This window comes from Felis catus, chromosome B4 (genome assembly GCF_018350175.1).
Source record: "Felis catus isolate Fca126 chromosome B4, F.catus_Fca126_mat1.0, whole genome shotgun sequence".
Taxonomy (NCBI): Eukaryota; Metazoa; Chordata; class Mammalia; order Carnivora; family Felidae; genus Felis; species Felis catus.
This window is the reverse complement of record NC_058374.1, coordinates 89527149-89542268: the sequence shown is the minus strand read 5'-3', so window position 1 is coordinate 89542268 and position 15120 is coordinate 89527149. Positions and strand designations below refer to the sequence as shown.

The window sequence follows — 15120 nt, the reverse complement described above, 5'->3', positions numbered from 1 at the left end:
TGATGAGGTCCAATAAGTGAGTTTGAATTAGGACAAGATAACAATTTTGTCTTACCTAAAATTTCTTTCCCTCTTCAAACGCATCTGCTGATATTCAGTTACTAATGCAATAATCATCTTTGGCTCAAAGACCACACCTTCTATTACAAATCCTGATCATGTTGCCTTTTTTTTTTAAATGGATGTAGTCCATCAAAGGCCTAGAACCCCAGATCTCATTTTCTAGTTAGTGTCACATCATTGTACAATTTCAAATATGCCATGAGACTATCGATGACGCTTTCCTCTCCTCTAGCTTATAGACATGACCATCCACTTTCATTTAGAGGGACATGATTCTTACGCAAGATATTCCCTGGGTATGTCAAAGACAAAAGATTAACACAATGCATTATCGCTGAGAGGGTAATTCATCGATAGTCCTCACGTTAGCCGAACACCCAAGCAGCAAAAGAAACGCATTCACCCCCAGGGGCACACCCGATAGAGAGCTGATGCATATGAAGAATGTGCCTGCTAGCCACCAGAATTAGGTTGCAAATATCCTAGAGCTGGAGATGTTGTGGATCATGTCATAACTTCCTTCAAGATACTAACGCTGAACAAAGCATGTTGCTTCAGGACTCCAGGAGGAGTGTTCACTTGTGCTCTCTCTCTCTCATACATACATACATACACCCACATGGACATTTTGATATCCAGCCTTGTCCCAGATCTCCAGCTTCTTTTGTTGAAGACTAACCTTGATGAAATGACTGTTTTGTTTTTAATAAAAGGCAAGCCTTCTACTAGGCAGAAACACGTGAACGTCACTATGATTATTTCAAAAGTATATTGACCATATTTCCCCAAAGCCAAATGGAGACATATGGCCAGTAAAATGGAACTTGCCAATGGAATTTGCCATTGTTTTTGGCTTTCCAGGACTTTTTTTTGGCGCTTTAGATCATGGTTAGGGAATTTTCCACATTAGGAATCCCAACTACCTAAGGCAAAAGCCAGAAAATGTCCTTTTTCTGCCTTGCTAATATTCTTACAGGGTGCTGGCTTATGAACAGTGGGAGCTGACAACCAGGCGCAGCCACATTTTGGGACTCTAATTCTGGAGTGAGGGACGTGAGGAGGCAGGCGGACATGGAGAGGGTTGTGGCAGGTGGAGGCCTTTGGATCCGAGGGTGATGCAGGATAATGGGGTCTCTCCTGGAATAATCCTATAGTCTGATTTGCCCATTCATTCCTGTGGGGAAGCCTCTAAATCCAACTCTGGTCCTAAAATGGTTCTACATGCTTTCGGGTAGGCCCTTCCAATCAAGGGCTTAGTTCAACATCATTCCACAACGTTGTGGGAAAATATTTCCTTTAACAGGTGGCTTCCCCCCCATTCATTTGTCCATGTTTAAAAAAAAAATTTTTTTTTAAATATTTATTTTTGAGAGAGAGACAGAGACAGAGTGTGAGCGGGGGAGGGGCAGAGAAAGAGGGAGACACAGAATCTGAAGCAGGCTCCAGGCTCTGAACTGTCAGCACAGAGCACGATGCTGGGCTTGAACTCACGAACTACAAGATCATGACCTGAGCCAATGTCAGACCCTTAACTGAGCCACCCAGGCACCCTTCATTTGTTCTGTCCATGTTTAAAGATTTCTGCATCCAACACCCAAAGTTTAATCAGGAAATATGCAAGAAATACTGAGCAAATTCATGAAGTAGAATTCAATACACCAGTCAAAATGGAAGAAACTAGTTATATGTAACAACATGGACAACTCTCACAAACATTTCAACGGAAGGAACCAGGCACAAAGTGTATATACTATGAGGCCATTTATAGAAAGTGAAAACTACAGGCCAAAGCAAACCATGGTGTAATTCATGAAGATATTACACTGGAGAGGCACAAGCCTGGCCAGATCTCCTGGGTAGGCAGTGGATACTGGAGATCTTGATCTGGGTAGGTGGTAGATGCAGGAGAGTAGTACTCTGTGAAAACTCTTACACTAATGACTTGTGCACTTTTCTGTGTGTATTTTATACTCCAATAAAATCTTTTTTCCCCCCTTGATTTATGTGTCATTAAAAAAAATTCCACATCTCTTACCAATATTCAATCCTGTACATTGCAAATGATTTTGTAAAACTCTTTATTATGTACTGACAGACCTCAAGGGTTAGTTTAAAAAAAAAATGTTTGAAGGAAAAAAATACCAACACATGGGGCATTCTAAACAGAATCTCTACCTAAGGATTGCATTTCAGGATATTCGAATGAAACCAAAGATCGCCTTGACAAGGTCTACTATTCCAAAGAACCCTCTTCCAGGGAAAGGTTTCAATCTGGCTAGTGTTTAGGAGGCTTGCTTGCTCTCCCTTTCCTTACTGCACAGGGGTCTCCAAGCCATCCTCTGAAAAACTCTGGCTTCATGATCAAGGCCCTGTCCACGAAGTCTCATTTCCAAGTGCACAAATAAAAATGCAAGTGAGACAGAAACATTTTTTTTTAAAAAAAAGTTAGTTTCCCACCATCTAATGCAACTCAGCTCTCCAGGGGGTTAACAGTGGTTAGAAAAAGAAAGGAAAGGAATGAAAACACCACGGAGAATCACTGAGAAGACAAAGGCAGCCAGAACTATCTTATTTATTATAAAGATACACCATGAAGAACAGACCTGACTGTATATTGAAGCCTGGAATGGTACATGCCAAAATGTACAGTACTATACATAAAAGTGCATTGTCACAACAGATTAACAAAACATTTCTTTTCTTCCAGAACTGTAAAAGCATCCCCCCAAATTTCCGCCTCAGAGCTGAGGAACTGTAACGGAGGCAGCACAGATCACAGGTGACACGTGGGCTGCAGCAGCTAGAGAGACAGCGGGAGGGAGGACACAGGGACACTGTGGACGGGAAAGGCACAGTCACGGCTACCAGCAAAACGAGACAGTCTGATGACGGACAAGGATGCAAGACGGACGATACTGAGCACCGAGGCACAGGACGGGACACAGAGAAGCAGGGAGAGCGTGGAGGAAGTTTCCGCTCAGATAGGTAGTAGGAATTGGGGCAGGGGGGCCGGGAGCAGGAGTGGAAGGGTGGACGGGGCGCTCGATGGGGCGGTAGGAATTGGGGCAGGGGGGCCAGACGCAAGAGTGGAGGGGTGGATGGGGTGACAGTAAAGAGCAAGGCTAAAACTCCTCTAAAATAGAAAGGCACTTTCACATGTACATACTACAGATGTACATTGACACGATTAGTAACAGTCACAAGCAGGAAGCTACCAGTACTGCAATTGATCAAACCGACAGGAAAGGACAATACTGATTTAATTACGTGGGCAGGAGTTACCCTTAATTCCGTAGGTAAATTTTAGCAGTCTCTCCTGTTACACAGCCACTTACTATACTTTAAACATCTATAATAACCATCACACTACACACTGAACTTGGATGAATGCTCTAAAGGGGGCATTCACAAATGCACGGTTTATATATTTTCTTTTACTAAACAGTTTCTAAGATAAGCATTATGGAACCCGGTACAATTATTTAAACATACAAAAGTCCCTACGTAATTTAAAGATACAGGTACCCATCTCGATTATACCACATAGACTATTTTTTTTTAAAGAAAGTATACTAGGGTAAGTGAAATCTCAATTTCCAGTTTGTTTTACTGATCTGAATAAAGGGGTGCCAAAGTCACCCTGCACCAAGCCTGACACCTCAGCCCAGCTGGAGGTTTGGTTTTCAGCTCAGGGGACTGTCTGGAGTAGGGAGCTCTATTGTACACACGGATGAGCCTTTGCATCTAAGTTGCTCCGGGACTGTGGCCTCAGCGATGGGCAACTCAGAGCAAGGCTCATCCGAGTGCTTTTCCCACTTTTACGGTGTCTCACTACTGTGGTCAGGACGAGAATGAATGCGATCCCAAATCTGAAGTCTTCTAAATCCTCAATAGACCTATGGGCTCTTTACTTTTTTTTTTTTTTTTTTTAAGCTTTTAAATTCCAGTTGCTTAACATACAGTGTGGGCTTTTTGAATTTTAGAGGCTGTACTTATCACATTAAAGTTTCTTCATTTTGTAGACCTCGTGTCATTCCCAAATGCTGGGGAGACCACAATCCTTCCCACTCTTATCTTTTCCTTAAATTATAAGCCCATTTTGGGAATGGCAAGAGTACAAAGAAAACTCGGTTAATACAATGTGACTCGTTCGCTCTACATCGGCTGAGAGCTATTCATGCTTCCTGCAGTAGATTAAGTGGGAGCCTGCTCTAAATTATTCTATGGATGGCTCAAGGGGCACCAAAGTCAGATTATGTTGTGTGAAAACGTGCAAAACGGTTGACCGATAGCGCTGACCCTGAACATGAATACAGAGCTCTGCAAAGGGCCACTGGACTGGTTCAAATAATTTACAGAACACGCATCAGAAAATGTGTACGGAGTACCTTTTCTCTCTCTTATTAATCAGTCCTTTCCCAATACCCCTGACCCAAACCAAAAGGTCAACTTGTAAGCCTACTTAGTGAGTTCTATGGATGGGACATGAACAGAGTTATATCAGCTGTGAATATATATTCTTGCATAAGTGGAGTCTGATCATCTTTGTAGAACCATCGTCTGCCCATCATCAAAATGACCCCCTTGCCAAACTGTGAACGAAGAACAATATGATCCTTGAAACTGGGGGCGTAACATCTCAAGGATTCTTCCTTTCCTCCCCACCCTTTGCATGCTTCCTCCTCCCCACTAGATGTGTGGCTGTAGAGAAGGCCATGCACCAGGCGAATGCACCAGAAGCTTTTAATGAGCTTTCAGGGTGTTATTTTGGATCCTCTGTGAAGTGGCCACCTTGTCTTTTCCCGGGAATCTGAAGACTTTTACCAAAACAAAGAAAGAATAGGTGAATCCTTATTCCCTGTGAGGTCATGTCCTTCTATGGGAATTGGAACAAATAAAAAAGACTGGAAAAAAAAACAAAAAAAAAAAAAGAAAGAAGGCCTCAAGGTGTCACAGGGGTATAGGGAGAAGAGAGAGAGATGGGTAAGGCAGTGATGGGGGAGCATTAGAAATTTCCTGCAAGAAGGCACAGCCTCTGAGGCCCCAGAGCAGCCACCTAAGGGAGCAGAATCCTAATTTGGTGGTTGGAAAGGCAACCCTCATTTCATCAGCGGTGTAAACACTGAAGAGGGGAGAGTCTGGGCAGGACTGCCAGGGAGAAATCTGAAGACATGAACTTGTAGGAGTAAGATCTAAGTTAAAACTTGTAGAAGACACCCCTCTGCCCTTTTGAAACCCTCTGTTTACATCTTACTCTTGCACCATCGATGGAAAAACCGTTTTTAACAATCCTTTTCATTTCAATTTCTAGAAGATTTAAAGTCTCCTCCTCCATTACTTCCATCTTTATTCTCGGCTTCTGTTTCCCCATCTAGCAGCAGAGAACTAGAAACCCAAGCGGACTCTGGAAAGAACTGGGAGGTTATTCAGCAAGGTTTCAATTTCCTAGGAATTTGGGAAGATTGTTTAAAAGGGTTAGTGCTACTCAGAGCTCAATCCTGGCTGAGTCTCCATGGTGTCTAAAGTTGATGAAGGACCACTAAAGCTCAAGGGAAATGGCAGGGGGGTAGAGAAGATGCTGAACTGGGCATCGTTTTCACAATGGGCAAAACGGATGCTTCAGAAACCTCAAAGATTTAAAAGCTTACCATACCTGGATACTTGGAAAAAAAATCTCGATTCAATCCATTTGTGGAATTAGGCCACTGGTTGGCAATCAGAAGTGTGACTTTGAAAGGTAACCCTACGTCATTAATTTAATCTCTCTCTGCATTACAACGATTAGACTGGCAAACTGAGGGAGAGATCCCAGGAATGATCTTGATATTCTAGTACAGATCCTCATTCTTTCCTGCCTGAGGCATTCACCAGCGGGCTAACAGATTCAAGTCCATACTGTGCAACTCTTAGGTGGGCAGGCAAATGGCTTCCAGTTTGAAACCAAAGCTAGAAGGAAATCAATGGTGGTCGAGAGGAGTTAGTTCTGGGCCACCCATTTATCTAAAAAAAAAAAAAAAATTCTCTTTAAGTTCAAGGTCAGAGCAGAAAACATGCTCATAGGTTTACACACGATATAAGCTGCTGCTGGGCAGAAGTGGTGATTTGTACCTTAGTAAAAACAACTGAATTCAAAGCAACCTTTTTAAGACAGTGGGAAAACACAGAGAAAATGATTTCTGTGCCAGGATGTCAGAGAAAGAGGGTACCTTACGGAGCTCACCTGACTATCTGGGTTATGTTGAGACCACCTGGAAAGGAAAGAAAAAAGTCATGGTTCCAGGGTGCAAAATTGGAAGGAACTCCTCCTGGAACCATGTGACCCCCCCCCCCCCCCCACCTTGGCCAGCATGGCTCTTACTCCAGTACCACAGCCAGTTCTTGGTTGGCTCCAAGAGGCCAATGGGAGAGGAGAGCTGGGGAGTCACCTTAGGGTCATCAAGCCTCTGTATCGGGTTTAAAGGAACCGAGGTCATTTAGTCGGGAGAGAAGGCTGAGCGAACCAAGGACTTGTGTGCTGCCCGCGTTCTCCATTTCCACAGGAGAACACAGGGGTTTAGGGGAGCTGGAAGTATTTTCTAGGCAGTTTGTAACAGACCTCTGAAGGAACTTGTGGAGGAGTATAACCAGGAAGTCTTTACAATTAGACTGTTCTAGTCCTTTGTGAATGCAGAGGACGGACCTGGAAGTCTTCGGGGGCCTGACCAGGCTTGAGGAAGGAGTCACATCGATAGCTCTGGAGGATTAGCTTTGCCCTTTTCTAGGTTCCGTTCAAGAAGTAACTGCAGAGGGTCCGACCCCTTCCTCTGAGCTTTTAATCTGGACCCAGGGAAGTGACTCGTATGAAAGGGGCAACCATGCAACTCATTCAGGCAGTGGGCTGAGAGTCCCACCGGGCACGTCCCACCGTGACAACTGCAAGCCTGGGCACGAGTGGGACCTCGTCCCACTGCACGGACTCAGAGGTACTCGCTGTCAGCTACCCAACAATGCCGTTACCACTTTCCAGCCATTCCCCCCAAGCGCCACAGACCAACACTGGTTATACTCCACGGCCTGCGACTTCAGACGCTTGTGCCTTTGGATCCAGACATTTCCGACTCACCCAGGCTACACTAAACCTGAAGCGCCGAACGACGCGGAGAGCAGAGTGGTGTGGCCTTCGTGACAAATGGTGCAGCATTGGATTTTCAAGTAAATCTAAGTGTTTCTATTGTCTTTAAAATGACATATGTCCAGTTACTAAGAAAAAAGGAAGAAAATTACAAAATACAAATGCCCGTGTTAATTTAGCTAGTCTCCGACATTACATTCAAGAACATAGAAAAGCCAAAAATCTCCAGTTATAAGCACAAAACTAAGGAAAGTTAAGGATCACTGACTTTTGTCAATGATCCGTTTTTTGTTTTGTTTTGTTTCTTAAATCACCGCCCCACAGGACCTTGCTCATCTGGAGTTTACATCGTGCAAGACTTGTCTGTTGGACCTTGGGAAGGTGGGGCCGGTCCCACGGTAGGGTTTGTTTTTGGAAGAACGGCAGGTTTTGGCCGAAGGGCTGGGGGCTTTAGCTGCACACCCATCCTGGGTGCCACCATAGGCTTGAAAGTACTCATTGTGTCGCTGGAGGAGCTCGTGCTGCGTCGGATCTGAGGCTCGGAGCTCCTGAAGGCAACGTTGTGCAAAGGGCTGAGAGACTCTGTGGACGTGGCGGGGGTGGGCGCGTTCTTCACTTGTTCCAAGGTGTCCAGCACCACATCGGGGGCGTGCTTTGCGGTACTCTGTCTCTCCAGTTCTCGGAGTTCGTTCAAAGCAGTGTTCATCGTCTCTTCAATATCCTGTTGACAAATCACCAGAGAGGCAGAACAGACTGATAAGTTCGCACTAACGTATAGAAGCACACACACTTCAGCTCAAAGCAGACAGGCCAGCAAAAGCAATCGTGTGTTAAGTTCACAGTCTGTGGAACGTATACGCATGATGATGGCATCTCACATGACTGTTTAGGCTCTGCATGTTCAGGAGACCAAGATGGCACGGTGCCTGCAGCCGTGTATCAGACATCTGCCGTTCTAAGGTGCTAGGTAGCCTTCTGGTGATTTCCACCTTACGTGCTGATTATACAGAATTCTATTCCAGCTTATGGCAAAAGACAGCTTCAATTTAGACACTGCTACAGTTTCTCAAGAAATAAATGGGAATGGGATTGAAAACCAGGCTTCTTTCACTGATTTAACAAATAATTTTGGGCACTTACTACGTACTTGGCTAATTCCTAGCAGTTCTTCAAAATTCAGTTTAGGCTTTCCCCTGATGCTCCTGTCCGATGGTCTCACTGGAAGAGGTTCCGCCCTGCAGGAGGGCATTTATGTGATATGGTGTGTGTGTGTGTGTTTAAATGTCACAATAAAGGGGTGGCATTATTGGCACTTGGTGGGCAGAGGTCGTGTATACTAGATAGCTTGCAGTGTCCTGGATAGTTTATATGCAATGAATTATCCCACATCTTGTTTGCCGTTTTTTTTGGTTCTTGTTTTTTTTTAATTTGAAAGAGAGAGGATGAGCAGGGGACAGGGGCGGAGGGAGAGAGAGAGAATCCTAAGAAGGCTCCACGATCAGCACGGAGCCCGACGCGGGGCTCGATCCCACAACCCTGGGATCGTGACCTGAGCTGAAATCAAGAGTTGGACACTCAATCAACTGGGCCACCCAGGCACCCCTTCTTCAACTTTTGAATGTCCTTCAGACATTCATGTAGGTAAAAATTCTGTTTACGATAACCTGAGCCCAGGCCCCGTCTCTTACATCAATATGCATTTTTAAAATGTTTATTTATTTATTTTGAGGCGGAGAGAAGGAGTGCAAGCTAGGGAGACAGAATCCCAAGCAGGCTCCACGTTGTTAGCACAGAGCCCAATGCGGGGCTCGATCCCATGAACTGTGAGATCATGACCTGAGCCAAAATCAAGAGTTGGATGTTAACCTCCTGAGCGTCCCAGGTGCCCTGATCAAAACACATTTTTAATTGTTGTATTTATATGAGATTTATATGGATTATATATGTGGATGAAAGCACCTTACTACGTCCATTGTTTTCCAGTGTAGTCAAGCATTAACTGAAATACATTTAATTGTTTTAATATTTCCTTGTTTTTTTATATTATATTTAGAGCTTCATATGTTTTTTTCAAATTAGGTATATCATCTATCAATGTATTTCAGATGGTAAAGAGGGAATTACAAAACATGTTTCAAAAAAGTAGACTGTGCTCCACTGATGGATGAATAGAGAAGCCAAATGTGGTATATACGTCAATGGAATATCATTCAGCCTTAAAGAAGAAGGACATCTTGCCACACGGTACGATACGGATAATGCTTGAGGACGTTATGTTAAGTGAAATAAGAGGCCAGTCACAAAAAGACAAACACTGCCTGATTCATTTATATGAGGTAGTCCCCCACTCATAGAAGCAGAAAGTAGAATGGCGGTGGCCAGAGGTTGAGGGGGAGGGGAGAGAGGAGAGTTGTTCTTCAGTGGGTATAGGTTTTCAGGTTTCCAAGATGAAAAAGTTCTGGAGATCTGTTTCATAAAATGTGAATATAGTTTACTGAACTCTAGAGTTAAAAATGGTTAAGATGGACAATTTTACATCATGTGATTTTTCGTATACGCAAACCCCAAAGGCGGAGTGTTGTCTGAGACAGACGGGGTGAAGAACCACTGCCCTAGCCTGACTGACATGTCTATTCTCTACTCTCCCAGGGCTTTTTTTTGTTTGCTTAATTTTTTACTGTTTATTTATTTTTGAAAGAGAGAGAGAGAGAGAGAGAAACTGAAGCAGGCTCCAAGCTCTGAGTTGTCAGCACAGAGCCCAATGCGGGGCTCAAACTCACGAACCGAGAGATCCGTTGGACACTCAACCGACTGAGTCACCCAGGCGCCCCTCCCAGGGCTTCTTTCGCTCACCTGGAGCATAACCCTTACGGCGCTGCGTAATGGTAATTGATTTCCATACCCATCTCCCTCACAGGCTTGTCAGCACCTTTGGAAAGCAGCTGGCTATTGATTTAACGTTGCTTCATAAAGCCTAGCACAGGACCTGGCGCACAGTAAGTGCTCAATAAAGGTTTGCTTAACGAATAAACCAAGATACAGTGACCACATATGGATACTGTCGTTTTAAAACAAGCCCCATCAGGGACTCCACTGATTTGTTTAATAAGAGAATCTGCATGTTTTTGGTATGAACGCCATGATGGCGGGCTTACTTGTTCTCATGGGAAAATCTGAAGATGAGATGGAAAGAGAAATAAAGGACACAGCTGGAGGCCATTTTGTGAGGATGACATCACTTTCTAAGTGATTATTTTCATATGTGATTTCTATTTGATGCTAAACATATGGATTTTTTTTTTTTTTACACAAGTATTTGCCCCAGAGAGATCGCAGAGAGCCTGGTTTATCTGTTGAGTTCTGTTTTGATGATTTACAATAAAAGGATTTCTTGGTTCTAGAAGCAAAAGGGTTAAATAGATGTTGTTATGCCTTCCCACCCCCAAGCTCCTAACTCCCTACATCCTGTTTCACCTGCTTATTATAAGCAGTGAAGTTACAGATTTCTCAAATCGTTAAACTCAGCTGTAATCAAATATCGCTGGTTCTGTATAGATCTCAACGGGCCCTGTATGGTACTTCAAACAGAGAAAAAACCAAAAGGTCAAGTCTTTTTGATTTTTACCGAGAAACTGTTGTACATTTAAAATTGGTTTAATTTTTAAAAACCACATTAAACCCCTCACAATCTAATTTATATCCAAAATTTTCTTTAGTTAGGACAGTGAAAATAGCTTGGAAATTTGTCACATCAGTGCAGGTCTCCTTGGATACTCTATTAAAAATAATCCATTTTAAATACTTCCCCATGTTTGTTTCATTTTTTTCTCATTCACTCTCTTTTTTGATTAATTTAGTTCGCCTTTAAGCTTCAGATAGATAGAAGATGCTTTAGATTAAAATGGCAAACCCTGAATCTATTCACCTCTTTTGTCATTGGTGTTAACCATATTTTCTGGTGGCCTATGCTGGGGGAAAAAAAAAACACTAGAGGAAAAATGGCAGAATGATGGAAAAGCCATTAATTTTGTTTCACCCTCACTCTGTCAATTTTAATCATTAAAAAAAACTACAAAGTCCTCTGTACTAACTGTTGAGAAGTAAACAATGACATAGGATTCAGACTTGATATTCTTCAAACAGCTAACCATTATTTCTCCATTTATTTATTGACTAATCCATTGTTTGTCTTAAGTTGAAAGGGTCATATTTATCATACACTAACATTTATTTATTTCTGGGCTCTCCATTCTTTCTATGAATTTGTCTATTTTATTATCTTTGGCACGCATTCAGGATCCAGTAGGGCCGGTCCTTCTTCATTATTATTCTTTTCCAGACTTTTCTAACTACTTAGCAATGATGTGTTTAAATGCCATGGGTCCTACATTTCTGCCATGTTTCTGTTTAAATCAATATGAACCTGATCACTTGGGTCCTTCCAGTAACAAATGGTTCTTCTAAAGAGACCCTTAGTCAGGCTTTAAAGAAGGAGCTCATTTCTTTTGTTTTCTTTAGCTGGTTCTGTACAAAACAACACGGCTACAAAAAGGAAATCCTGCATACCTCCTTCGTCATACTCCAGGTACACAGCATGCACCATTCCATTAAATGCATCCTACCTGAGCGATCGTCTCTGGGTCCAATGGCTTATGGTCATTGAAGCCTGTGTATTGCCCTGATGATGTGGACCTTCTAATAGGAGGACTGTCGATCTTCTTGAGGGAGTCGTGTCGGCTGATATTGGTCAAGCTCCCATGGCCGGGCCGGCGTCTCCTCTCAGGACTGTCATTGTTGAGGCCACGGTTCTGCAGCAGGCCCCGGGGGTGACTGCCCAAGTTTGGGGACCCCAGGTCAACGGAGGAGTTGGAAAGAGGATGTGGGGGGTGGAGGGGACAATGGCCATCGCTGGTCCTGCCAGGACGCCTTACTGGAGGGGGTGGTTCTCCTCTTTTTCTCTGTCTAGACATACACAAAAAGAGAGAGAAAATAGGAGAGCTTATCACACTGGGTAATACCACAAAGCTGCGGGTCCTGTGGCTGCTCAAAGTCCTTGGAAAAGTGGAGGTTCAGGAGCTTGATGATCAGATTCCACCTACCTGGCTAAATAGCCGTCAGGGTGACGGTCTGTTGGGGAGTTCATGTCCTTGGATGAAGACTTGTCTTCAGTGACTGGCCCACTGCTGGCCTCACTGTCAGCTTTCTGGCTCAGAGTGTCTGAAAACGTATCATCCCTGAAACAATGAGAAGCAAGAGTGAGGGTCTTTTGCTAGATGAATGGGAACAAAAAAATAAGTGATGGCATTTACGTATTATAAGTCTTTCTTACCAACACGACTTTTTCATTATAAAAATAATACAGTTTCATTGGTAAACTAGAAGATTCAGATATACAAAAAAGAGCAGTATCACAATCACCCATAATAGGACGTAACAACCAGACACAACTACTGCTAGAACTTTAGAAAATATCCTTCTATACTTTTTATAGTATAGAAATAGTATAGTATAGTACCCATAGATATGGGTACATATCTATGATGTCTGCATATATATGTATGGTATTTATACTATAGTTACTTATATGTTTATGTGGCTTAGATATATATCACTGCATGTCTGTATAAAATGCACATTTCTTGGATTCCGAGACACATTTTAACATCTCTAAAATTAGGTTGAATGATTTAATCATAATAGGCATTTCATGTGGTATATTTCTCTTTCCCTTGAAAAACTGCTCTTAAATTGCTGTACTAGGAAATATATTCACAAAATAGGAATTATATTGTACATATAATTTTGCAACCTGTTTCTTTTACTTAATACGTTATAAGCATCTTCTCATCTCTTTAAATATTTTTAAATTATAGCAATATTAAGGGGTGCCTGGGTGGCTCAGGTGGTTAAGCATCCGACTCTGGATTTTGGTTCAGGTAATGATCTCATGGTTTGTGAGCTCAAGCCTTGCACTACTGGGCTCTGTGCAGAGCCTGCTTGGCTCTCTCTCCCTCTCTTTCTGTCCCCCATCCCCAAAATAAATAAATAAACCTCCCAAAAAATTATAGCAGGGGTGCAGCGGTGGCTCAGTTGGTCAGCTCAGGTCATGATCTCATGGTTCCCAAGATCAAGCCCCATGTCAGGCTCTGTGCTGACAGCCTGAAGCCCGCTTGGGATTCTCTCCCTCTCTCTCTGCCTCTCCTCTGCTTGCACTCTTTCTCTTTTCTCTTTCAAAATAAATAAACAAACATTAAAAAAATTACAGCAATATTGAAAAAAAAAAAGAAGAAGAAGGCTGGAGATGATTCTCTTTAGACTTTAGGTCAGTATCTTCCCTCTGGGGAATGTGAATTGAAACAGTGGTCAGACAGCAAGAGATGATAACCTCTGGTTTTGGAACTAGCAGTGGTTACTACAGCTCTTAAAGCTATTCTCTGCAAGGATTATTCTTCTAAGAGCCTGAAAGTTTCAAAAGGCATCTCTCCCTAGCCTTTGCTCCAAACCTCCTGGTGGTGTTTACAAAATGAAAAACCTGCTGGTCCTGAAGGACCGTTAGCAAAGACCCAATAGCAAGGCAAAGAACTGTTCCCAGCTCAGAGGTCTGGGCTCTGCGATCCCTTCTGCTCTGTTCCTGAAAGACCAAGGTCAGTTTAAGGACAGTGGCTGGAATCGTCTGATGGGAACACTTGGCAGTAGAAGCTGGCACTACTCACATATCCTGCACCACTATGTACTGATGAGGCACGAGCCCATCAATGCCATTGTGTCTTCCTTCCCACCAGTCCTCAGACGCGCGGTGATACAGCAGCAGGGAGGCGCCCTTCTTGAAGGACAGTTCTCTGGCGGATCGCCCAACGTAGTCAAACTTGGCTATCGCTTCTATTGGCTCACATTCTACAAAGAACACACCGGAAAACAAAGAGGGACCAGAGCTGTTAGAAGAGCATGAAACACTATGTGAAAGTTCCATATGAGGCCTTGGCAATAAACACGGCCATTTAAATATCCAGACTGAACAAGGTAATGAACAAATCATCAATGCAGGACAAAATAAGGCTGTTAAAAGAGATACAGAAAAACAGTCTCTTGCTGTGGTCAGTTTTTCAGGCAAAGAAAAATTGAACATTGGACCTTAATTTCCACAGCCTCTTACCAGAGGTATAATGACAGTTTAATAAAAAATATTTAACACTTTGCAACATGATATATGAGATCTCTCCTTGGGCTGTGATATCCTCCACAATAGCTCCAATAGTATTTTGACAATGATGGAGTTCCTGTGTAACATGTTAATAACCATGGATAACATGGGAAAGTCAGTATCCCAGAACACAAGGGAGTTTAGGCTTTATTTGCTTATTCAAAGAAAAATGAGGTTTATAAAAATCAGCACATTAAATATTATGTAAGTACATTTAATTTCTTCCTGTACTTTTCTGGCATTATCAAATCTTCCAAACTACCATCAACAGTAAAATAACTTTGTTTTCTCCAGTATCAGGAACAAATTCTAGTTACCTATGAAAAAAGCACAACTTAGACTGTCCTGTACCCAAATTAAGAGACCAGATTCAAAAATTATATTATCCAGAGATCAAAAAAAATTTTTTTAAGTTTATTTATTTTGAGAGAAACAGAGACAGCACAAGTGGGGGAGGGGCAGAGACAGAGGAGACAGAATCCCAAGCAGACTCCACACTATCAGCACAGAGCCTGACATGGGGCTCGAACTCACGAAACTGTGAGATCATGACCTGAGCTGAAACCAAGAATCACTTAACTGACTGAGCCATTCAGGTGCCCCAATTATCCAGAGATCAAAAGATATTCAAGGGAATTATGGTGAGTGAAAAAAAAAAAAAACAGTCTCAAAAGGTTATATACTGTATGATGCCACTTATACAGCATGTTTGAAATGACATAATAATCAAGATGCAGAACGGATT

The 15120-nt window shown here is 42.7% G+C and overlaps 1 protein-coding gene across 6 annotated transcripts in view; it reads right to left on the bottom strand.

The window, feature by feature from the left end:
• Positions 1-2619: 2619 nt before the first annotated feature.
• SRGAP1 (SLIT-ROBO Rho GTPase activating protein 1) overlaps positions 2620-15120 on the bottom strand; it is a 289170-nt gene continuing 276669 nt past the window's right edge. For all 6 annotated transcript variants that reach the window (XM_011284066.4, XM_011284067.4, XM_045062018.1 and 3 more), the window contains exons 19-22: positions 13888-14068; positions 12274-12408; positions 11797-12136; positions 2620-7895 (exon numbers count right to left, since the gene is read on the bottom strand). In XM_011284066.4, coding sequence (XP_011282368.1) covers positions 7518-7895; positions 11797-12136; positions 12274-12408; positions 13888-14068 — 1034 coding nt within the window. In that variant the 3' untranslated portion in view covers positions 2620-7517. The remainder of the gene's footprint in view (positions 7896-11796; positions 12137-12273; positions 12409-13887; positions 14069-15120) is intronic.